The sequence below is a fragment of the Sceloporus occidentalis genome, unplaced genomic scaffold (genome assembly GCF_023333645.1).
Source record: "Sceloporus occidentalis isolate IW3139 unplaced genomic scaffold, rSceOcc1.0.p SCAF_2, whole genome shotgun sequence".
NCBI classification, from domain to species: Eukaryota; Metazoa; Chordata; class Lepidosauria; order Squamata; family Phrynosomatidae; genus Sceloporus; species Sceloporus occidentalis.
Genome location: NW_028316982.1, coordinates 40,951,306 through 40,977,705, shown reverse-complemented (window position 1 = coordinate 40,977,705; position 26,400 = coordinate 40,951,306). Strand labels below are relative to the sequence as shown.

The 26,400-nt window shown below is 41.3% G+C and overlaps 1 protein-coding gene across 10 annotated transcripts in view; it reads right to left on the bottom strand.

The window, feature by feature from the left end:
- DOCK10 (dedicator of cytokinesis 10) overlaps window positions 1-26,400 on the bottom strand; it is a 187,819-nt gene that overhangs the window by 143,418 nt on the left and 18,001 nt on the right. The window contains exon 1 of one of the 10 annotated variants that reach the window (XM_089509218.1): window positions 4,398-4,502. The exons of the other annotated variants lie outside the window; for them this stretch is intronic. Coding sequence (XP_089365344.1) covers window positions 4,398-4,502 — 105 coding nt within the window. Of the gene's footprint in view, window positions 1-4,397; window positions 4,503-26,400 lie in introns of those variants that run through there. 10 annotated transcript variants of the gene reach the window in all.

Genomic DNA, 26,400 nt, shown 5'->3' with positions numbered 1-26,400 from the left:
TTCTTGGGGTCTGGACCCCCCCTTCCATTAGAAAAATGAATGGTGTGTGCTGCTGCGCCGCCGCACCACTCAAGCCCCATTATAATGGTGGCACTTAGTCTGGACCCCCCCTTCCTAAAATCCTAGCTACGTCCCTGGGCACATGGTCATGTAAATACTGAACCATGTGATATTCCTCTACCATTTAGCTGAGATATAGCTAAAGTACTCTAAAGTAATATAGCGTGCCTGTGTTATAGGTGGGTGTGCCATATGCTGGAAGCCACGCTGGAAAAACTCCTCTTGAGTAATGGGGCGCAAGGTGGCGCCCCACATCCCACAGTGTGCCGCGTGCACGAGCCCCATTACTTTTAATGGGGCTCAAGCAGATGCGTTTTCCCTTACGCAGGGGGATGGCAGAATGGATCTCCGCATAAGGGAAGGGCACACTGTATAATAAACTAAAAAAGATACAGTTACACTTGAAAAAGAATAAAATTATCCTTTGCTAAGTTAGAATTCTTATGTATTAGTTATTTGCAATTAAGTACTTTTAACCTCTGGTCTACTTGATCACTTTAATTGCAAATAACCAAATACCTTGTTTGTTCTGTTTTGCAGCAGTTATCCAAGATAGTGAATGGAGACTTTCCCCAATATCTGACACATGAGCCAGATGTTTGACTGGAACCCTAAGCAATGTAAAGCATGTGCTCTACTACTGAATTATGGTCCCTCCTTATTAACAGGTCTCTTGTTTCTTCAGTTGTTTCAGTGATTACATAGACCTAACTCATATTATGAATTGAATGAGAACCTGAATTCCTTCCCTCTCATCACTTCACAAATATTAATTGCCCCTGAAGCTCCCTGCTCTGTCATACAATTTCCCTCTAATGTTACTTGCCCTAAAGCTGTAGTTTGATGCAGGAGAAACTAGAGAGAAGGGCAGGAAGCTTTACATCAGGAAAAGTCTGTGGTGGTTGAATTCACTTACAATACTATGGCCTTAATCTAAAATGAGGGTTCCTGTGGCCACACTTTAAAAGAAGAAAGAAGATCTTCAGTCTTCAAGAAGCAAAATTTTCAATGTTCAGGAAATCCAATAATAAATCTTCAAAAAATTCCACCATCCATCTCCATCAGTCTCCAGTGTCTCATTAAGTTTGATGGAGAGGTTTTTGCACGTACTTTCTGTATCATCTCTCAACAATCTTAAGTAACTGAATCTTCCTTTTGCAATGAAACAATGAAAGCAGACTGTCTAGAGTTCTGAGACATGTAATAGCATGCCAGATAAAAATCAAATACTAGTTTGGTAAATGTGTAATGCACAGCTAGGGATCAAAAGAAATTTATCCAATATCTTCTTTAAGACTGAGGTCAGTTGTCAAGACAGTGACACAGCCTATAAAAAAAAATCCATAGCCCTGTCAACAGTTTTCACCTTCATCACAAGAGTATCAAGTACTGTATATACTCAACTGTAAGTTGACCTCATGTATAGGTCGAGGGCAGGTTTTGGAACCAAAATTATGGATTTTGATATGGCTCATAGATAAGTTGAGGGTAAAACTTAGGGGTATGTAACAAAGGATCTAAAGAATGAAACAAATGGAAATAATGCCAAAGAGCTTACAAAATTCCAGCAGGCATAACTATTTGTGCTCACACTAAAGGCTAGATGGATGAGAGAGTAGAGAGGGTCAGTGTTCCCAGAACAAATTACGCCTTTTACCAGGGGATAGTTCCTTTTTAAATAAGAGTCAAAATACAGTATTTACTTTGACCCATGGATAAGTCAGCTCAGGTTTTTGGGGTCAAATTTTTTACTAACATTTCTAGACTTATACATTTTGTAAACTGCGTTGATCCTTTGGAAAGGTGGTATATAAATAAAATTTATCATCATTGGCGCTTTACAGAGAGCCCCAAAAGGGTGCTCTGCCAGCGCCCGTGATTGCTGTGCGAAGGAGCCGCAGCAAACAAACCGCGAGGCTCCTTCGCGCAGCAAAAAGAAGCCAAAAGAAGCGGCTCCTTTTTGCGGCACAGAAATGGTGCCACAAAGCGCCAATGGTGCACTCATGGCATCATTTCCACCATGTGACGTGCGGACGCTAGGCATCTGCGACGTCAAAATGGCGGCGCCCATGTAGACTGGGTGTTGCCATTTTGTACGTGCTCGGCATGTACTAGGGTTAGGGGCGTCCGGAAAGGATGCCCTTTTCTAACCCTAGTACGTGCCATGCCCGTACTTTCCGCCCGTGTGGAACGGGCCAGTATCATCCTCTTTTTTGGCTCAGTTTGCACAATAGTGTCTCCAGCATCTACTCCCTTTGTGAAGCCAAGCACCTATGGACACAGCAAGCAAAAAAATGACAGACTATTTGCACACTCTGAGCCTGAGCAGTGGCCAGGGATGCATTTGCACAGCTAAAACTAGTACAGCATCTGCGCCCATTTCTTGAGATGTCAGATTTGGTCACAGTGACACATGCCTTGATTATATCCTGTTTTGGATTACTGTAACACACTCTAAATTGGGCTGCCTTTGGAAACTGCTCAGAAACTTCAGTGAATGCAAAATGCCAGCTAGAATGCTGACCAGGGCCAGTTACAGGGAACATGTAATTCCCCTGTTGAAACAGCTTCACTGGCTACCAGTTTGTTTCTGGACATGATTACAAGTGCTGGTTATGACCTATAAACCCTACACAGTTTACATTCAGACAATCTGAGAAACTCTAACTCCCCTTATGAACCTATTAGAGACCTAAGATCTTCCAAGGAATGCTTTCTCTCAGTCTTGCTACCATTGTATGCTTGCCATGGGAGGCTAGGCTGCTCCACTCCCTTTCTGCCTTTCACTGGCAAGTGAAAACGTATTTATTTAGGCAAGCTTTTTAAAAAGTCATGATAGGGTGGCTTATTTTGGGGGTGTGTGTGTGTATGTTATATTTTAACTTTTATATGTTTTTATGTTAACATAAATTTGTTTTTAAAATATTTACTGTGATGTTTTGAAATGTTTTTATCTTGTAAGCCACCTTGGGTCCCTTTGTGGGAGAAAGGCGGCATAGAACTGAAATGAAATTAAAAAAATATTAAACAACCCATCAAAAGCGTCTACTTTTTAAAAGTAGAATCAATAGAAACAGAAGTTATCAAACGCACAAAAAACTATAGAAGTTATCATACTTTAAAACTTTGTACATTTACAGAGTGGGCAAAAATCTTGCAAAGGCACAATTTCCTCCAAAACAGGCCAAAACACATACAGACACACATATCAAACTCAGCTTTCACCATCTTGCAGCCAGAATTTCTGTTTATTCTCCTTTAGCTTTAGAAGAAGGGGGCGGCGGGGGGGGGGGGAGCAAACAGATTAACACACAAGACCAGGTTAAGAGATCACAACTCCAAAGATTTGAATTTTGAAATCTTGATTATTAGGATGAAGGGTGTTTGAAAACTACAGTGCATCCATGCAGGAGATGCCAACCTGTTCACATTAGCCCATAAAACCAACTGCTTGGCTACTAACTGAGATTAAATACATAGTTTCATTAACATTTTCTACAACCTGACTGGTGTTTATATATATCTTGGATGACAATCAGAATATATAACTCATTTAATTTCTAAACCACTCTTTAATATTGTTAGTTCCCTCTTCTCTTTTATTTTTTTGCTTTCCCACAGGAGGGAAAAAAGGACTTCTAAACCCATAGATAATATGAGGAAACTTGATTTAAACTGATTTCACTGCACTGAGTTTTTAAGCACACTGAATTATACGCAGCAATGTATATGCCTTGAACATTATTATTCAAAAATGGAATTTAAAAATCATTTGTTTCTATAAATGTATTATTTTCCTTTTGTTTCCATTCCCTAACTCTGACTAACTCTGTTCCATCATATATACCACGTTTGATGATCTGATGAGTTCTTCAAATCATGGAGGATTAATTTTCTTCCAGTTATAAGTAACAAATCTATGGACTGCTGTTAACCTATGCAAAACACTTTTAACAGCTTTCTCATGAACCATGCTTTAAAATAACACAATAAAAATACCAGTGGGCCTATCAGTATATAATACTCTGTGATATCTTTCATTCTTTAAAAATGAGCTTTTAATGCTTGACTATATAAAAAAATATATGATACATATCTGATTTTGCCAACATCAAATTTGTTCAATTAAGTTGAACTGAAATGGGAAAAGGATTGGAATCATGACACCTTGTTACCCTAACAGAACGTCCACCAGCTTCATAGGGTCAATTTGCTTTACAGAATATTCCATATAAATACTAGTCTAGATTCTCCTCTCTTGACATTGCCTAAAATGGAATACTTGCACGAAATAAGAACTAGACAAAATACAGAAGAGGAACACTGTATATACATACACAACTTAACCTGGGGATTTCGCCTTGGTTTGCTCGCCTAATCGTCCTTTTCTTCCTCCAACGTTCACTGGGGTCCCTTTTAAAGACTTTCCCTCGAAAACTCATTGTGTAAGAAGAAACTCAAGCAGCAAAGAAATCCATGTGCAAAAACGTCTCCTTAATGTTTTTTGTCTGCATTAGCTTCAATGAAGTGAAGGTTTTAACTGTACAGCATAAAAAGGAAGTATGGTTAAACTCATCTTGTGCTATATCCACAGACACCCTTAGCTGAAACTCATTACTTCCTGTGAGCAATGCTGGTCTCTCTAAAAGGTGGCGTCTCTGTAAACCACACACACACACACACACACACACACATAAATCTTTGGAGAAATTATGTCTTACGTGCAATATTTCCCATTGCCCTTTCCACGCCCACCCATATGAAAAAGTAGTTTTAGCTATTACAAAACAAAGTAGTAGTAGCTATAATTACCTAAAACGTCAATAACAGCTCAATATCTCAATAACAGCTAGGCACCACTGTGCCGATTTTATTCTTGATAGCTAAAAAGTAAGGAATGCCTCCATAAGATGGAACTTCTAGAAGAGCTTCTAAGTCTTCCATGACTTCATATCTGAGCCCAATTATGAATGATAATGTCATTATGGATAACAATGACTGGATAAGATTATGGACACTACATGAATGTTGGGTTCCACTGTCATACTGACAAACCATAAAGAGAATCAACAAATTGTCTTTTACTCAAGCCCCTTTTTCATTCATTCTCAATAAAAGTCATCTTTCTGAGGGCACATTCTTATCAAACCCCCACCAGCACTTGTATCCTTTTATTGAATGTTTCCATCATCCCTGCAAGCAAGACTGGAAACACAAAGTCCATGACAAATTGGCAACTAAATTAAGATGAAGGCATTTAATCCTGCAAGCACTGAGTTTCTGGATGAGATCTTGGGTGATGGGTTTTCACCTAATCAGCCAAGAGTGTAGATCAGCTAGAGATGAAAGCATACTACCTCCACCAGATTTGAATGGAAATCAATAAACAATTTGGAATTGTTACTTTACAAATGAAACAATGAGTTTAATGTTCCTATTAGTGTTATTTGTTATTCACTATGGCCAGGAGCACATGGAGGGGAAAAGCCAGTTTACCTTCAAAGCTTCCCTATTTGCAGGGAGAACTTGCTGACATCACTGTGAGCTGCTACAATGGCCCAACAACTGATGCAGGGTCTGCACCACCCTCCTTCCACTGCAAGGAAGGACCTGTCATAATGGCGCATATACGGCTACAAGCCACACTATGCCATTGTGCCCCCCCCCCATTCTGCCCCAAATGCAAACGCAAGAGTGTGTGGATGCTCTGTGCCAGCAGCTTCCAATTCCTCCCCATCCTTCCCAGCTGCTAGTCCATTGGATGCTCCATGTGACTGATCACTTGATTGCATGTTCAATCATCTGTCTGTATGGTGCATCTCTGCACCCAGTGATACACTGGCATAACAGGATCATGGAGTCCCCCTTCTATATCTCTCAAAAAGAAGAGGTAGAGGTTACAAGGCAGGTCAGAACAGGGGAAAGACAGTAAATAAGCAAGTTTTAGTTAATTCTTAGTCCAATCCCCAGGGAAAATATATAGAAGAAGAAAAGCTGGGGGACATTAATGCTCTAAAGAACAGTGAAAAGCTCTAGTGTTGCTTCGATGCCTTTGCTGGAAAAAAAAGTCATAGAGCTTCTTTGGCTAGTTTAAGAAAAAAGCAAAGTGTGTTATAGACTGTCCAACCAATTTATAATAATGTTTTAATTTCTGGATTTATTTACTTTGTGGTAATACTTTTTAAACAGAAAGGTGCCTCTGGTTTTCAATGCAAATTCATTATTATTATTATTAGTAGTAGTAGTATACTTTATTTATATAGCGCTGTAGATTTACACAGCGCTGTAATACAAACAATAAAATCTATATAATCTATATGTTATGTTATGAATGATATAATCTATATGTTAAGCATCTGGTATGAAAAAATTCTATCAAATTTTCCTCTGAGTAGCATATATAAGAATTTCTAAAGCCTGTCTGCAATAATTCCTTCCTTCCCCAGATGTCAAATTTCAAATTAGAGCCTGAGGTAGGTCTTATGTGCTGACCCATTATAGTAGAACTACAACTTCCATATCCAGACCGCTTTCCACATCAGACAAATTTGAATGTCCAAATAAAGGAGTTAACAAATGTGTCTGTGGGTATTATTTACTGGTACTAATTCACATCTCTTCCACTTTAAAAACAGTAATTTTCAATAGGCAATTCCGGTTTTGTATTCACTCAGAGGTACTTCCAAAAAGAAGTAAACAGCAGAACAGATTTGCACATGTGCACAGTATGCCATGCATATTTTTGTTATGTAACCACAGAAAATAACATATAACATGTGAAAGAAAAACAATGAAAGCTTCCTTAAATATTTTGTTCCCTATTTCTTTGGCTCCAAATATTTGAAGGGATGTCATATTGAGGAGCTCCCGGAACAATGGATGCAAGCTACAGAAAAAGAGATTCCACCTCACCATTAGGAGGAACTTTCTGACAGTAAGGGCTGTTCGACAGTGGAACACACTCCCTCGGAGTATAGTGGAGTCTCCTTCTTTGGAGGTCTTTAAGCAGAGGCTGGATGGCCATCTGTCAGGGATGCTTTGATTGAGAGTTCCTGCATAGCAGGGGGGTTGGACTGGATGGCCCTTGTGGTCTCTTCCAACGCTATGATTCTATGTATAAGAGACAGAATATTGGGTTTTTATACTTTCTTTTCTTCTTTCTTTCTTTCCTTTCCTTTCCTTTCCCTCTCTCTCTCTCTCTTTTTTTTTTGCACATCTGATATTTTATTGCATCCAAACCATGACTGAAATTTACTCTTAAACCTTTGTACTTTTTTCAAGGCTTCTGGTCACAGCAAGCAGCTATTTACTTTTCTTAAGGAAAAAGGAAGGCTGCTGTTAGTTTTTAACATATCCTAGTTTTCATGTACTATGATACCCAAAGCCTAAAACCCTACAGAAGTGCTGTGGACATTTTTCAAAAATCCTGTTTCACACAGAACTTAAGTAAGAATTGAACTTCTGGCGTATTTAGTCTACTATTTTTGGAGACCATTTTTATAGATGATTATGCCCATCTGTCTGTCACACAGGTGATCTTTTAATCCCCTTGATTACTGATTGCAAAGAATAACTCCCACAGCTCTTCATCTTGTAGCAATTTGAGGCTGATGGAAGCAACAAGGCATCACATCTTGTTTTGGTACTGCTGCAGAACCATCAAAAGTGTCACAGTGTATATGTAATCTTCTCCACCCCTCCTTCCCCCCATTCTGAGACCACCAAAAAAGAACTTATGAGCCTAAAAGTTCCCCCAAAATAGGACCTGTCAGTCCAATCCTACTCAAGTAACAACAAGATGTGGTGCATACTGAGTTCTTTCCCCCCTCTGTCTTGTGACTGTAGCCACTGGCACGGACATAGGAAGGTCCAGGTCTACTTTTCTAAATTTGTCCTAAATTTTGCATGCCACAATCTATTTACATTCTCCAGGTCCTGAGAAAGAAAGAAAGAAAGAAAGACCGTATCTAACAGCCAAATGTTGAATTTAGGATTGTGAGAACCATTTTTAAAAAGTTGTATATTGGTTTCTTCTCACTTCCTACATTGAAAACATATAGTTCATTCCTCTTAATAGTTCTTGAGTTTCTTTCAAGAGTATTGTATATCTTAGGAGTTTCCTCTTCTCCCCCTGATAGCCATGTCAACCAGTGGGAAATGTCTGCTTCCACACATTTGTATTTTAACAAGTTGCTTTTGTTTTCACCTGTGCTATATGCCACCTTGATCCCACACTGGGAGAATGGTGGTGTGTTAATAAAACAAATAACTATTAAATGCATGGTGTTAACTTTTCCTCTACATCAATGAAAATGGCCAGTACCCATTATTTAGAAGAAAGTAAAACAGATGGCCTCAAAGATGCCCCAGCTACTCCTTATCCCAGTCAGCTCCATCTTTTAAGAAGCAAACCTGCTCCTATCTGCCCAAGCTTATACTGTTTCTCTTTTGCTCTGTTTCATCTTTGATCCAGAAGACTACAGACTGTTGAGAGAGTGGGATGGAGCGAGGCTTTCTTTCAACAGACTGCTGCTCTGAAGGCTTACAGAAGGGTGGCTTTATGGTGCTCCCACTTAGCAGAGCAGTGAAAGGCAGCAAAGCCTGGCTTTGAAAGGGTGAAGCAAAACAAAATGAAAGGGTGGAAAGGGAAGCTGAAGCTCTTTGCCAAGCTATGCAGACATTCCCAACAACTACCAATGAAGAACCACAATGTTAACAAAGTTGGTATTTGTCCTTGTTTTCTCTCATGCCACCAACACTGGAGGAATTCTGAAAGCTTCTCACATGACATTGTGGAAAGAACTGCCAAGGCAGAATGTCCCCAACAAACTTGAGCTTTAACACAGGAGCTCTGCTGAGTTCACTGAAAGTAGAGACACTTTTCCAGAGGCTGAAATGGACACTGAGCACTTTCTACTAAACCTTATCTCACAAGAGCATTCTAGGATTTCCTTTCCTCCTAAATGCCTTTGGAATGTATATGTTGAGAAGGGAGGGCAGTTCAAGTGGTATAGGGACAAGAATACAGTTGTGGCAAATAGCTCTATCATAGGTTCATCTACAGCCTGCCTCTGACAAAAATACACAATTATGGTTTTTTCTGTTCTCCTTCTTGCTTCAGGCTTGAAAAGGAATCCAGAAAGTACTACCATTACCAAAGACCATTAGAAAAGTTCTGCTTTCTCAGCAGAGACAGAAAGCCATATCCCTTAAATGACATTATCCATTATCTACTGAAATAAGTGACAAACTGCCAGTGAGTAAAACTGATCTATACTAAAGGGGAGGGATAGATATTTGGATATACAGTATAAACCCTTGAGTTCTCAAGCTGAAGTATGAAACATTTGCAAGGATTATGGATATATGAAAAGGCTTGAAACAAGAAACAATCTGCGGCAAGATTTCTTTTGTGCAGTCTAATCTGTGGTACAACAGTAGGACCTGAGTGGTACATAACAGGGAGAAGTACTGGTGTGAGGGGGCTTTACTAGCACTGCCACAGGAAGAATGTCAACTTCCTTTTTATTTCCCACAACTATTCATGCAAAACAGTTTGCCCCTCCTCACTGATGCACACAGGATCTATGCATGCTCACACATTGAACAGATGGCTAGTGTTGTTTTCAGTGAACCCAGAAATGTTAATTTAGGGGGAGGAGAGAATGCTCATTTTTAAAAGTTTACAAAAACACAAGGCTGTCTCCTCACAAAAGTTGAAGTCTCAGCTCCTAACTTCATCATTGGCTGAGCTCTCCAATCCCATTAAGATATACCACCAGGGTGGGTGGGAGACCTGGCCAGACAAGGAGAGAAAATGGTGCCTCCTACCACCTGACTCTGTTTGGCATCTCATAAACAAGCTCTTTAATGTAATATGAAAACTAGGTTTTCCCCAACCAAGTCTCTAAGTGTAAAGAATTGTGCAGGGGAATCTCCTTTTCCTCAGTGACACTCAGTCTTGAGTGTCAAGCTACTCTTGTTTTCATTGAGGATGTGAATATTAGAAAGTATGCTTTCATATCCCAAGGTGGTGCTACATGATCAAGGGCTGAGGAAAAAGGCTCTAGGCATGAGCACAGACCAATAAGCAGGTCAAATTCTATGTTTGGTCAACACTTGGGAGTTAAATACAGTATTGTAAATCTTTCTGAATTTGTCGGTGTTTTAAGGTACCTTCAGAGATCTGAGGTCATTAACTCTTTTAGAACTAGAACAGTAAGTAATGTCTAGATTCATTCTGCAGTTACAGAATACTTTCAATGTGTAACTACAGAAATTCCCTGACACTGAACCATTTTAGAACAAATATATTCCTCCTAAATTTGCCAAGAAAACCTCGGGATAGGTGCCTCAAGGTTGCCACAAGTCAGAAATGACTTGAAGGCACAAAACAACAACTATTTGTAAGAAGAAACTATTCAACACTAATCAATCACACCCCAGTAGGGTAATGTCACCAAGGTTAATCACCACAATTTTGTAGCCATTTCAAGGATAAAAAGAATCCTGTTTAAAATTCTGCATACTTCTGTAACCAGCTTCACTTTACTGGGCAAGACCAAGTCATGTGAATCAAAATGCCTCCAACTGTAGTTCTTGTGCCCTGGTAGTGCAGCCCAGATGGATTCCAGTAAATTCTCCTAGCCATTTATTTATTTATTTTACTATACTATCTTACTACCAAGATTAGATTATGCACAAATAGTCCGCATTTAAAAATCCTAGGTGAATTTTTAAAAAAAGGATATATAGATAAAGCTAACATATTGTAGAGAACCAGTATGGTGTAGTGGGTTTGTTGTGGGACTAGGACTCTGGGAGTCCCAAAAGCACAACTTCCGGACACCCTGGGGGTGGGGCATGCAGATGACACATGCCCCTGGAAGCCACTTTAAGGCTGCCTGAGGCAGCCCAAGGCTCTTGGTAGAAAGAGTAGGGAAAATCCACTCCTTGCTGGCGGCCCATTTGGGACTGTGGTGGCAGCTCGTTTGTCCAGTCGCTACAGTCCCACGCTGATCAGGGGCCGACTGGGGATGGAACCTCTGGCCACTCCAACCATCAGTCTGCTTCACCCCTAGCATTTGAATCCCCATTCAGCTAACCCACTGGTTGATTTTGGACATTGTCCTGGACTGCGGCCAACACACACACAAACAAATGCTGATAGTGATGGCTCAGCAAGAAAGCTAACCAGGAGCTGGAAAACAGTCTACAGATCTTTCTATAGTCTGAGAGAAGCAAGCCACAAACAAAGCCAAGGTCAGGATACCAGAGTTCACGGAAGTCAGTTCGGTCCAAGGTCAGGGCAGCCAGAAGGTAGAAGTCCAGTTCGTTCCAAAGTCATAGGTTCCAGACAGACAAGGGTTCAGAAAACAAGGAGCCAGTGCCGACAGCAATCACAATGAAGGATTCTGCAATAATCTCTGGCAAAGGGTCGGCGTTCTCCAGCTGCTTAAATGAGAGACGCTCTCCCTTGTGCCAGATGTGGATTATCTGCAGATTGCCTCTCTGCAAGCCTCCTGAATCGACACACACAAGAACTCTCAGTTCTCCTCTGCCTAAAGGAAGGAACCTCCATGCTTGGTTCTTCCACAGGGTCAACACTAAGCTGCTGAGCCTCAGGAGGGAACCCCACAGAGCTAGGACCTGGCTGAGCCTCAACCCCTGGGGCTGGAAGATCAGGGCTGGGGTCTGGCAGGGCAGAACTGGGACCTGGTATAGCCTCAATCTCCTCTTGCACTTGAGGAGCCACGGCCTCCTCCTCGTCCCCCGAGTCCTGCTCTTGGCTGGCCATGACAGACATGTCATATTCTCTCACCACTAGATAACAGCAGTGATAAACATCTCCTGAACAAATATACCCATGGTAAGTTTGTCTTAGAGTTGCCATTAAGTCAACCTGAAGGCACACAACAACAACAACACATTTCAGGCTCCAGCCTTCCTTGGGATCTCCTTGGGATATTGAGTCCACAGGCCACAAGTGCAGTGGATCTAAAATGGCTCACCATTTTCTCAACTTCAGAGACAGCAAGACTCTAAGAAGAGACAGATCTTAATAGCCAAGGAGACTTACTTCAGCTAATCTTTATATCATGGATGGGGAACATGTGACACTCCAGTTGTTATTGGACTGGAACTCCCATCAGTTTTAGGTGTGATGTGAGTTAGAGTTCAATAATATCTGGAGCACCACACCTTTTCCCCCTTCTTTATATTCTTATAAATAAATAAATAAATAAACTTTATCCTTATACCCCGCCTTTCTGCTGCAGCATTCTAGGTGGCTTACATGACTAGAATATATTGGAATAATACATACTTTAAATAAATTGACCCCCCTTTGAAACAGGATTAAATACAATACAGTTTAAAATTAAACCTGTTCAAATGATGGCAATTTTCTAGTAGAGGCAGTGGTTACATAAAGCAGGGAGAGTAGAGAAATTAGATTGAACTATTCTGGGAAGGCCTGCCGGAAGAGATCCAGATTGACAGCTTTATTTTAATTTAAAAAATGGAAGCAAAATGTTGGGATCATTATTAAGCAGAAAGATAAATCTACAAATTTTGTATTTAGTATGATATTTAGTTGTGGGTTACTAATTTATGTGTTTCACACAGAGGTTGGAAATTCGCTGTTGTTTACACTTGGGGCTTTGATGATGCCCAACTGTAGCACCCTATAACATTTGTAATGAATGTTATGTTAAGCTGCAAAGCCTGGTAGTTTACTATTTATGAGATTTTTAATTATGTTTTAATGTCCTTACTATTTAGTGAACTGGGAAGCATTTTCCCTGGCATCTCAAACACTCATGGAAGCTGATACCAAACATAACAGAAAAGTAGAAAACACCACCAATTTCATTTTGTCCAGATGCTCCATTGGGAAAACTAACTGGCTAAAATATCATAGTAATCTTATTGGGAGCAATCAGGCCCCCTTTGACCCTGGCTTGCCTTGAAATGGGTCACGCATCTGACTTGTGCTGTTATCTTTCTTTTTTCTACCAGTTCCTCCCTTCCCAAGGGGGCAGTACTTTATTTTTGGGCAAGTAAAAAGGAAGTAAAGTGGGGGAAAGTGCTGTGTAGGTCATTTGCTGTTAGGAATCATGGGACGTTACTACAACAAAACAAGGCTTTCATGTAGGAAATTATTAGGGAAAAACTACACTGGAAAAAAATCCTTCTCCTTAGTAACTTCATACATAATTTCCCATTAAGCTTTATGGGGCATTGCACTCAGTCCATGGATACCTGAAGAAGTTTTAGATATTGAAATCAGGCAGTTTTCTATATGTTAGTTAAGCTCTTTAGTACATGTGGGAGAGAGGTTGGGAAAGGCTGCTGTGAAGAGTCTTCCACATTAAATCTGCCACTGCAGAGCATGATAGCTGCAAACCACCTAGTGGATTTACCCCAATTCCCCCTTCTGAGACATGCCAAAGGGTACTTCTGATATTTAGGTGATCCTGAGTATTGTTCCAACTTTTATGAAGTTGATGAGAACTGCACCAAAAGCAATAGTCAGCTACTGTTGTACTTTCCCATCTTCAGACAATCACTGTACAGCTTTCCCTCACCATGATATAAAAGAGGTAGCAAGAATACTGCAGGCCTTACTTGTACACTTCTGGATTCACACAATATGCCAGTAATGTTACATGAACCAGATGCTATTTCTAGCAGAGTTCTATGCACAAGCAGAAAGTTGCCTTTCAATATCCTCTGCAACAGCAAGCAGATAATTTTGAGTCAGGTTCTTGGGCTTCTAGTGTAGTACAGTTGGACTACTTAATGAAATGATACATTAAATAGATAATTAATGAAATGATACATTAAATAGATAATTGTTTATCTTTTACAGATGCCATGTAACTTGACAACACTGTAAAGCAGGGATTAGAAAAGTGTGGCCTACCAGGTGTTGAACTGAAGTGCCTAGCATTCCTTACCACTGGCTATACTGATTAATTTAAGACTACTGGGAGTTGCAGATCAACAACATCTAGAAATCTGGACTTTGCCCTGCTGTAAGGGACTGAATTTGATTTTTCCTGTGAGGAGTTACCTTTGTATTTTCATAACTATTATCTAGCCTATTGCATCTAGGGTTGCCATATCCCGCTGGTGGGCGGGACTTTCCCGGTTTTGGGCGGGGCCGCACGGTCCCGTCCCGGTTTGGCCCCGCCCCCGGGATTTCACCCGCTCCTGGGCTGAGGGGAGTATTCCCTCCCTGCCTTAGCCCCGTCCCCATTGCCACAGCAGCGAGGGCGGGACCCAGGCCTGGGGAAAGCCTCCCTGGGAGGAGTATTCCCTCCCCGCCTTAGCCCCGCCCCCATCGCCACAGCAGCGAGGGTGGGGCGAAGGCCGGGAGGGCAAGCCTCCCTGGGAGGAGTATTCCCTCCCCGCCTTAGCCCCGCCCCCGTCACCACAGCAGCGAGGGCGGGGTGAATGCCAGGAGGGCAAGCCTCCCTGGGAGGAGTATTCCCTCCCTGCCTTAGCCCCGCCCCCGTCGCCACAGCAGCGAGGGCGGGGCCCAGGTCCGGGGCTCCTATTCAAATGTAGGGCACAAAAAAATTGTGTCCTACATTTGAAAATTTTGTCCTACATTTGTCCCGTTTTGGAGGTCCGGACCTATGGCAACCCTAATTGCACCACTGAGTTAGAGCTATCAAGGGCCCATTCCCACTAGGATATGACTCAATTTCCTGATCTATATATATGTGTGTCATTCACACTGGAAACCATTTCAGACCCAACTGCGTTCAACTGGAGTCACATTAAAGCAAGACAATAAAAAAATAAAAAAAACCAAACACTTTTTTCAGACACTAGTTTTTGGGAGGTTCTTTTGTAAAAAAATTGATTCAGAGGAGTGTTCTAACAGTGGGAATGAGGGATCTGATTCACATTTCACCCCAAGTTGAGGGTGATTAGCTCCCTTGGCCTCACGAGCCCTCACCGTTCTTCCTCTCCCCCCACAGTCAGTGTGAACGACAAAGAGGAGTAAATGGCCCCGGAGAGATTTGATCACCAAAATAACCCAGTTTCCACACCGAGTTATTTTGTAGTGGGAATGGGCCCCAAGTCTCTTGTCTTTAGGTTCATCTAGACACCACAATTCTTTTTTCATGAATGACCTCATGCTCCCTTCTAATTTTTACTAACAATCAGTCATTAAGTGTAGTTCTTTAGAGACAAGATAATAATAGCTGCCTTTCTTCCTTCCCCTCAAAAAAAAAGTTTAGAGAAGAAGAGCTTATCAAGCAGATGCTGAAGGCTTGATGCATGTAAAAGAGAAGGTAGTAATTTAATTTTTGCATGTCATTCACACTGTAGCCACTATGGGTTTTTTGTTAACAGAAGCAGAACTTTAGGGATGAATCAAGTAATGTTGTGACCTTTAAGGCCCATGTTTACCCAAAGCTCACATTTAAATTCAGCTCTCTTGGCCTTTGAAATTAAGTCTTCCATTCACAGACCATTAGATTCTTAAATTAGTGGGGGTTTGCAACCATTCTTTTTCCCTTCTCAGATAGGTCTTTGATATAAGACTGAGCAACATATGCAATCACTTTTGTAAACTTCATTCATGGACCAACCATTCCTTTATCCCCACTCCTGTTACTATTTTTGCATAGCCAAGAATTACAAGACAATTTTATTTTTCCTCACTGGTGCTGTGCGTTTCATAAGGTCTGACTTCTGCTTATCACTATATGCAAACTTATGTGAGAGAGCACATAATTCAATTCACCAGAGGAATTTCACTGGACTACAGAGATAGACTGAATTTGGTTTAGCATAATAAATGAAATCACTTCATGATTTCAAATATGAAGTTTGTACCATATGCATTCCTACTTCTTATGTTGTAGTTTGTGCTTGCTGAGGAGGGGAGAGTTCCACAATTTCCAGAGAAAATTGGCCTCTCGTTCAAATGCTGATGAAAACATAACTATTCATATAATGAAACCATTTGTCATTGTTAAAATGTGTGTGCTAGAAAAGAAGCCAGTAGAAAGAAGCACAATAAAAACCAATCATTTAGAAGATGGGCCACATACATACAAGAAAATGAAGATAAAATTCAATAAAATAGCAACTAAGGGCAGGAAAAGGAATGCAACATAATACAACAAACATTGTCATGTGTAGAAAATGAGTAGGCCATAAAACAAGGCAGTATTTGTCTCTAAAACACACTTATTTGCATATTACATAAGATACCATATATATCATTGTCATGCCATTCCTATTTCATTTTACATTTCATTCTCTGATTCCATATAAAGCTGGTTTATCTTATATTCCAACCTCCAACCTGCTTAGCAAAATTAAGACAAATTATCTGACATGAAGATAATACAGGTTGATAATACAGGTCTCATCAAAATGCTTAGGACCAGAAGTGTTTTGGATTTTTTCATATTTTGGAATATTTCTATTTGCATATATATGATCAGATATCTTGAAGATGGAATCCAAGTCTAAACACAAAATTCATTTCATATATAGCTTATAAATATAAACTAAAGGTGATTTTATACAATATTTTAAATTAAATATTCATGAAAAGTTTGTGCACATTGAACCATCAGAAAGCAAAGGTGTCACCATCTCAGCAACTCATGTGGGCAATTTGGAGTATTCTGGATTATTTCAGTTAATTTACAGAGTGCCAGAGGATTAACAGTTAAAAATTCTTCAATTTATTTGGTGAAGGGAGGAGACCGAAAGAGTTCAGTGAAAGTGAGTTGAGACAGAATGAGAGCAGAAAGCAATAGAAGAGCATACAACTGAGTGCTCTGAGCAGGAAGGAATTAGTGGTTTATGTAGATAACATCTGTTTGCTATTTAATTTGTTTCAGAAATTCACATATTCTCTCCGTCTTGTATATGTCTGAAGTCAATTTCCACCAGTTCCCTGGCCTGATGACACAGAACTTCAGTGGAACAGACAGGAGATTTGCTCAAATCCAACATACGTCCAACACAGCCTGGGAGGCTTTTTCAGAGCACTTGGCCTCATGATGTTTTTGCAGAGACCTCTTGTGGAAATCTGGTTTTATGATGCACTATATTGCCACAGGAAGCACTTGTGCACGCATGGTAAGGCCAGAGACACAATACTTTGCCAGAATCTGCAGGACTGGAACATTCAGCAGCAGCACTCCCCATTCCCCTTAGAGTATTATTGGCGGGATACAGACCCGCCCCTTTCCCCGACGGATCGGGGCCTGAGCTGCCCCAGAGGCAGCCCCGGAGGCCCTGATTTGCTGCTTTTCCAGGCCTTGGGGAAGCGGCCTGGAAAGGGGGGTCCTTGGGGCTTCATGCCCAAGGACACCCTGACAGCGGCAGGGAAAGAGAGAAAGAGGCCACTTGGTCCCTTTCTCTTTTGTATCACTGGAGCAGCTGTGTAAAGGCTATGCCAGAGATACACTGCGTGAAAGGTGCTCCATTTCGAAGCTCCTTCCAGCACTGCTGAAAGGGCACCACAGGCGCCCTGCAGCAGCGCCAGGACATAACGGCCACACCATGCCGTTTGGACATGACACGGCCATTATGTCAAAATGGCAGCACCCATGTAGACAGGGCGCCCCCATTTTGACAGCCTGGCAACGTACTAGGGTTGTGGGGCGTATGTAAGCAATGCCCTGAGGCAACCCTAGTACGTCGCCAAGGCATGCTTATTGGCCCATCTGTACAGGGCCATCATCAACTTCTATTAAAGGTAGCATTAAAAAAATACACTCAGATGATGACTTCAGAAACCAGTCAAATAGAGTGTGTGTGTGTGTGTGTGTGTGTGTGTGTGAAAAATCTGTATTGAGCTATAGGAACACATTATTTGGAAATTCCCATTTGAGTTTTGAACTAACTGGGTTTGCTCAGACAAGTCATATGATCTCAGCAGCTTAGTTTGAAAATTAGGCAAGACAAAGAAAATTGGGCAAAACACACAGGTTTACAATAAAGAGTTAACAAGATGAGAACTGCAATGATGTTCTTAAAACTTTATGTTTGGATACGAGTCTCCATATACAAAATGGTGAGAACCAGAAGTGTTTTGGATTTTGAATTTTTGGGGATTTCAGAATACCACTCTCTCCGCTACAAGAATCTAGAAGGGAAGAGGTTCTCTTAGAATCTGGTCAGTCTTTTAGAAAGTTAGATGGCTCACTTGTAGCCTGAAAAAACACAATGATCCACAGGTGTGGAAAGTTTTCACACCACTCCAGAGTAAAGATGTGTAAATTGTATTTGGCTAAATCCAGCATTACACAAGCAGACTTCCACAGACAGTAGCATCACTGTGGGGTGTGTGGGGAGTGGACTGCACTGGGTGACACCTCAGAAGGTCAACCCCCCACACCATCCCCCACATGCCATGTGCATATACCACTCTATCCACGCCTGCACGTGGCAACCCATGCATGCTGGTTTCATCTGGACATGCACATGCCGCTCCAGCCCCCCATGTACATTGTTCATATCTGTGCACATATACAGGGTGCTCCAGTCTGTACATACGTGCTGCTCACCCCCCCACGCCACTTTGGTCCACCGGTGCACTGTTTCGGTCTGCGCACCCACAGTGCTCCCCTCTATATATGTGCAATCTATCCTGTCCACCCCACCCCTGGAAACCCAACCAGAAGTCCCGCCCCTGCCCCTGCACTGGATGACACCTGGTGTGGAAATGCCACTGTCCACACATGCAACACATTTTCTTTTCCTCTCTTCACCTTATATTATTTGTGTCATGCCTGCCTCCAAATCTGCTCCAGAATGTTCTCCAGACCTGCATAATAGTTTTACTGGCAGGAGACATAATATAATAATAATAATAATTTTATTTGTATACCGCCCTTCTTAAAATCAGGGCGGTGCACAGCAGAGACACAACAATACAATAATACAATTTTACAAGATTAATTAAAACAATACAATAAAAATAATAAAATTCATACCGGCAAAACAGTGCTGACCAAGGGGGGGGGGGGAGGAAGGGTATTCTGGGGAAGGTCAGGGGTAAGCCTGCTCAAATAGAAAGGTTTTTAACCCCTTCTTAAATTGGGCTAGGGAGGTGGCTGAGCGGAGCTCGAAGGGCAGCGAGTTCCAGAGGGTGGGGGCCGAGATGGAGAAGGCTCTCCTAGAGGTGGAAATGTATTTCCCCTCTGGAACTCTTAACAATTGCTGCCCTGATGATCTGAGGGTGTGGGACGGATTGTACGGAGAGAGGCGGTCCTCCAGATACCCTGGGCCCAAGCCATTTAGGGCTTTATAGGTGATAACCAACAGCTTGTATTGCGCCCGGAAACGAATAGGCAACCAATGTAGGTCTTTAAGGACCGGTGTTATATGACTGGCCCTGGCAGAACCAGTGACCAGTCGGGCTGCCATATTCTGCACAAGTTGCAGCTTCCGGGTATGGTACAAGGGTTGCCCCATGTAGAGCGCGTTGCAGAAATCCAAACGAGAGGTTACCAGAGCATGTACTACAGTTTCAAGGTCCCCCCGGTCGAGGTAGGGTCGCAGCTGGCGTATCAGCTGAAGCTGATAACAGGCGCTCCTGACCGTCGCATTCACCTGAGATGTAAGGTGGAGCGACGAGTCAAGGAGTACCCCCAGACTGCGTACTGAGTCCTTCACGGAAAGCGTGATTCCGTTCAGGACAGGTGGAACCACTGCCAACCCCGAACCGGGAGAACTTATCACGAGTACTTCCGTCTTTTCCGGATTCAGGCTGAGTCTGTTTTCCCTCATCCATCCCATTACCGACTCCAGACAGGCTACGAGAGGAGAGACGCCAACCCCGGTCACTGCATCAGTCGGAGACATAGAGAAAACTATTTGCGTGTCATCAGCGTACTGATAACCCTGCGCCCCATGTCTCCGGATGATCTCTCCCAGCGGTTTCATGTAAATGTTAAAGAGCATGGGAGACAGAATGGCTCCTTGAGGGACCCCAGATGTGAGGGCCCTCTTATCGGAGCACACGTCCCCCAGCTGCACCATCTGGAACCTCCCGGAGAGGTAGGACCGGAACCACTGGAGCGCAGTGCCCCCGATTCCCACCTCTGCCAGGCGCTCCAGAAGGATACCATGGTCTATGGTATCGAAAGCCGCTGAGATGTCCAAGAGCACTAACAGGGACACGCTACCCCTGTCCATGCCCAGACGGAGATCATCGACCAAGGCGACCATAGCAGTCTCAACCCCGTAGCCCGCCCGAAAGCCGGTTTGAAATGGGTCTAGATAATCCGTTTCATCCAAGATCGATTGAAGCTGGATTGCAACCGCCCGCTCGATCACCTTCCCCAAAAATGGCAATAGCGAGATTGGCCAATAATTATTATGCAACAGGGGGTCGAGGGAGGGCTTTTTTAATAAAGGTTTTACTATGGCCAATTTCAGATTAGTTGGAAATTGCCCATCCCTCAAAGATGTATTAATAATCCGATGTAACAATGAAGTCACAATCGGGGGGCCCTGTGCCGCCAGCCATGAGGGACAGGGATCGAGAGAGCAAGTTGTCTTCCTAACGCTTCCAAGGATCTTGTCCACATCCTCGGTACTGACAGACTCAAACTGATCCAGAATAACCAAGTTCACGGAAGCTCTGGATGCCTCTACTCTAGGCTCTGCTCTAAGGCTGGCCTCAAGACCTTCGCTTATCCGAGAGACTTTATCCGCGAAGAAGTTGTTAAAATGGTCACAGCACTGCTACTGGTGAAAAATTCTGTCACTAAAAACACATTCAGTCCTTCTTTGCCTGTTACAATGAGAACTTAGAAAATGTTACTTTTAGGACTACAATTTCCATAATTCTTTGCCTATGCTCGCTTGAGAATTCTGGGAGTTTTCATACAAAACTCTGTGGGTTTTTTTTTAAAGTCCCATTTAAAAAATAAAATAAAATCTAAAACAACAACAACACATGAATGACAGAGGCTTTCTAGAAAGCCCATATACCACTTATATGTTTACTGATTTCATTCTTACCATGCCTAAAACGGCAGTCAGAGGGATTCACAATAAATCAAACAATAACAAATTATGAATAATTAACAGACTTACAAATAACAGCATAAAACATTAGCTAAAATTAGGACAGTTTAAATATTTAAGAGAGTAAAGTAATCATTGATACAAACATGTAGGTATTCAAACCCCATATAACAGAAGGAGCTGATTGTATCTTCGCAAGACAGGGAACTCCATAATTCTGGTACCACTATAGAAAAGGGTCTTCTCCTCATATAGCCCTACTCTGTCTCATCCCATTCCAGTGGGAAAAAGACAGAAAACAGGGTGTTTGAACCACTCTTAGCCCTTTAATGGCATATGCATTACCTTTTTAGTGAAGGAACCAGAACATTTTGTCTGAACATTTCACAGGCATGGAAAGTCCTAGGTTAGATTGATTTGACCTTGACTGTGGCTCTGCATGAAGATCAGAGATCGTCAAGCTGGATCTACAGAGATCTTCAAGCTAGATCAAAACTACATTGGGACTGTGTCTAATTTTGATCTGACTCAGATCTGCCAAGGGCATTTTAATAAACTGAATTTGTTGACAGCAGACTAAGTGGCTATTGCCATGCTCTGCTTGCAACCTAAATCAGTTTTATCTGGATTGTCACTGCACTTCAATGATTTGTGAAAAATTAAGAGTCAATGCAGTTTACTATTTCAAGACATACATACTTGACTTTTTGCATTCATTACTCTAAACTGATGCCTAATGAATACCAGCAATACCCTCAGTAATTACAGGATTATTTAAAAAAAAAGCAGGAAAGCCCAGCTCAGACACAACATCTGGCTTGTGCAAAGATTCCACTTTCATACCCAGTTTTCCAGCTGTCACAATTGAAGCAGAAGAAGGTCAAGTGCCTTGCCTGAAGTCACCCTGGTTTCTCAAACAGATATGCAAGTGAAAGAGAAGAGAGGACAAAAGAGAGAGGGAGGGGGACAAAACACTGGCAAAATATACTCATTCATTATCTGTATGTTTATGCATGACAAGATCCTGAATATGCTAATATTAATTTGTGTGTCAAGTCACCTGTTGACTTATAATGTCCCTATAAATTTCATGGGATTTACTTTTACTTTTATATAATTCTAAATTGATTAGAGTTAATTGGTTAGAGTACTGAGCCTTCAGAGATCTATGTTCAAGTCCCCACCAAGGTAGGACACTGACTGGGAGACCTTGGGCAACCCTGACATACCACATGAGGTATGTTGCTGTGTGAAGATGACATGGGGAAGAAGAAGGCTATGTACAACCTCCTTGAGCTCACTAGAGGAACGTCAGACAGAAATGCTACAAACACACAAAAAGAGTTGGGCTCTCAAGGTGCTTTACAGCAAAACAATTTGAGAAAAGAAGGAGGGAGGGAGAATTGTTTATTTTTGTGTACATTTAACATATGATGGTCCTAGGATTTTCTTGGCAGGCCTTATTTTGGAAGTTTGCCATTATCTTCCTCTAAGGCTAAGAGAATGTGAATTTCTCAGTCACCCAGTGGACTTTCATAGCTGAGTGTGGATTTGAACCTATTAAAATGCAACTTATCTATTGATACATAGATCTATAGAGAGAGATCTATAGATAGACATATAGATTTTACTATTATTGCATACCACTCAGAGAATAAAATAAATCAAACCACTCAGATCTAATAACAACAAATGGCTTTAGCAATCAAATATAAACTGTTCCCTAAATCAATTTAACAGATGTCTCTGCTAAAATTAGGGTCTTCACAATCCTCTAAAAAGATGGGAAAAGAGCTGACTAGGTGGGTCTAAATAGGCAGAGTTTCAGAGGAGATACTGAAGATTTCCATACCTGGCTGAATTGTCGCTCAAATGTCATTCAAATGTCACTCAAAGGTGGGGGAAGCATGTGTGTCTGTGGAAAGCTGGCACACTACCGCAATTGTCATGCAATCGTCACTCCCTCTTAGTGTGCCTGAATGGTTCCAGGGAGCGGATTTCCTATGAATGCAAATTTTGCATTCATAGGAAATTCACTCCCCTTGAGACAATTCAGGGATACTAGAGGGAGTGACGTTTCCATGATGATTGAGGGTGTGTGACTGGTTTCCATAGACATGCATTTCCTCCACCTTTGAGGGACGTTTGAGCGACAATTCAGCCAGGTGTGAAAATCTATACTGTCACTGATGAGAGGTATGGAATCTACAGCAATAGAATAGTTTCATGTGACCCTAATTTTATGTGATGTGCAGAGATAGGATGGCAAACAGAAAGAGAGAGAGAGAGAGAGAGAGAGAGATTGGGTGGCACAGGTGAGAGTATACATACTGTATAATGGTATTATGTTGCAACTCCGGCCATTTTAAATCTGGCTCCAGCGGTACAAAGGCCTTATTAGATTAGCCCCAAGCATACAACAAGAAAACATGAAGATACACCCCTCAACAAGAAAACATTTTCTCATACCAATGCTCTATCTTAGAGCTTCCAGGCACTTTACTGAAACAGTGGACACCTGCTTCAGCACCCCCTCCCAAGATATTAAAGCATACATGGGTACATACAATCAAATATCTCTATTCCTGGCCAGTCAAGGCTTTCTAGAACAGCACAAGCACTTCTCTTCTTCTGTGACCTCAAGAACAAAAAGTAACTTTAGGTCAGTTCTGAAATAAGCATTTGCAACATCGTTCTGAAGCAAAAAACCAAATTCCTAGAGGGAGATGTAAATTCAGAGGTGATTGTAATGATCACCCTTGTGCATACATCTTACAAATTACATCAGTAGTCTTTTGTTTCTCCCTGCATCCATTATTTGACAAAATTTTGATAATAACATGGAAGCATTCTAATCCTAGGATAGTCACAAAAGTGTCAGGGAGATCATACCGACTAATCCCTGGATTAATCTGGGGGATCCATCTGATTGTCATTCAGAAAGAGACATGGATAGATTTTGTGAAGCGCAAATCAACCATCGTATGAAAAAAAAAAATCAGACCTGGGCCTTTCAGTGTACAGAATGTGCTACGTTCAAAAATGTGATTTTCCTAGACACTGAAAGCTAGGGATTTATTTTTCTGTGCAGATTCTAAATTTGTTTTTCCTACTATGAACTCTAAACTCCTTTACTTATAAGTGATTCAGTATCTGCATGAGTAATCACATTTGGAGTCATGAGATTAGTTTAACCTGCACAAAGCCAAAATGTTCAAAGCAACACCAATGAAATCATAAACATATTTTGTAGGCAATCTCACTGAACTTGGCAGGCAATAAGGAAAGGTCAGAAGGAACTCAGACAGGGAGGCAAAGGACCTGGATATTAGTTCTGGTCCTTCCATCAATTTATTATGAAGTTTTGGATGAATTATTCTTTCTGTTGCAGCTGCCATCCTCCCTATTTGACTTTCTTACAAAACATAATTTAGGACCTATGCTTGATATGATAAGGAGAGCATTTTCCATTTTCCCATAATACTCTTTTGTCCCATGCAGACACCACCTCAGACAACTAGAGAGCAGTGGTAACTAGCAGATCTGATGTAAGTGAGGCACTGAGGCCTGTTACAGACTGCCAAAATAAAGCTGCTTCGGGTCTCTTTGGAGGTATGCTGTTTAAATGATGCATGCATCCTAAGAATCCGGAAGTCGCACCAAAGCTGCACTCCAGTGCTTAGGAATGGAGTATGGCTTTGGCGCGACCTCCGGACTCTTAGGAACCATGCATCATTTAAATAGCATACCTCCAAAGAGCAACTTTATTTTGGCAGTCTGTAACAGGCCTGAATCTATCTAGGTTTTAGTCAGAATTTGAACCTAATATGAAGCGAGGGATCATTGTTAGGGATAGCTTCTTTAAAGTTCTGACATAAACCCTGACAAGATTTACTGTACAACCAACATCAGGGCTACCAGCTACCATTGCCAGAGGAACAATAGCTCTGCATAAAAAAATCCAACCTGACTGTACTTTTCCCCACCAGATATGTTGAGCTATAACTAAGTGCAAAATTTTCATGGGGTGGGGGGAGCATAGGAATCCTAGAATCCCTGCAGTTTCACACAATTAAAATCTAAATGCAGAATAAAATGGGCCTCTTTGCACACTTGTTAATGTAGAGGTTAAAACTGCTACTTTCTGCTTTAGCATTGTTTTCAGGAACACAGTTCAAACTTCTCACTCTCCTTACACAAACTGTTCATAGAAGCATTATTCCAATACATATCCTGTTTAACTGTTTATCAATCAAATTTTGGTATTTTTCAGATAACTAATATGGATCAATTTCCAGAGAGGTAAACATATTAGTAGACAAAACAGAAAGGAGACAGGAAAAAACTCAGAATCATGAAACACAAGAGTACAACGACTCATGAGGAAAGATAAAGACAACTACTATAATAACCAATGCAGAGAGATAGAGGATAACAACAAAAAGGGAAAAACAAGAGATCTGTTCCACAAGATCTGGGAAATCAAAGGGAAATTCAGACCAAAAACCGGGAGATGCTCTATAACAATAAAAATAACATAATTCAAGACCAGGAAGGAATAAAAAGAAGCTAGATGCAATACACAGAAGAGTTATATAAAAGGGATGACAAAATGAAGGATAATGCAATGAAGAGCCATATGACGATAAACCCCAAATTCTAACAAATGAAGTGGAAGCTGCAATAAGACAAATGGGAACAAATAAATCACCAGGAACAGGCATTCCAACTGAATTGATTCAATACACACTGACAGAATCAACTCCAGTGATAAGAAACATATGTCAACAGATATGGAAAACAAAATACTGGCCAAAAGATGGGAAACGCTCAATATACATCCTATCCACAAAAAAGGAGACATGAAAGACTGTCGCAACTATAGGACCATAGCTCTAATCTCTCATGCAAGCAAAATTATGCTTAAAATTTTGCAACATAGATTCCAACCATACATGGAGAGAGAAATTCCTGAGGCGCAAGCAGGGTTCAGGAAAAGAAGAGGCACTAGGGAACACACTGCAAACATACAATGGCTAATAGAGTGCACCAAGAAATTCCCAAAGAAAATCAGCTAGATAGATAGACTCTGTTAAAGTGGTCATGGGTATGAATTTGCAGGAACTGAGCAGAGCAGAAGAGGACAGGGAGTCCTGGAGATGTTTCACTCACAGAATCATCATGGGTCTACACCGACTCAAAGGCAGTTAACAACAACAAAGACATTTTGGTCTCTTGAAAAAAATACAACAAAAAAATAATAATCTTGAAGCATCTAAAAGGCAAAATGAACATCAAAAATATGGAAAATGAGGA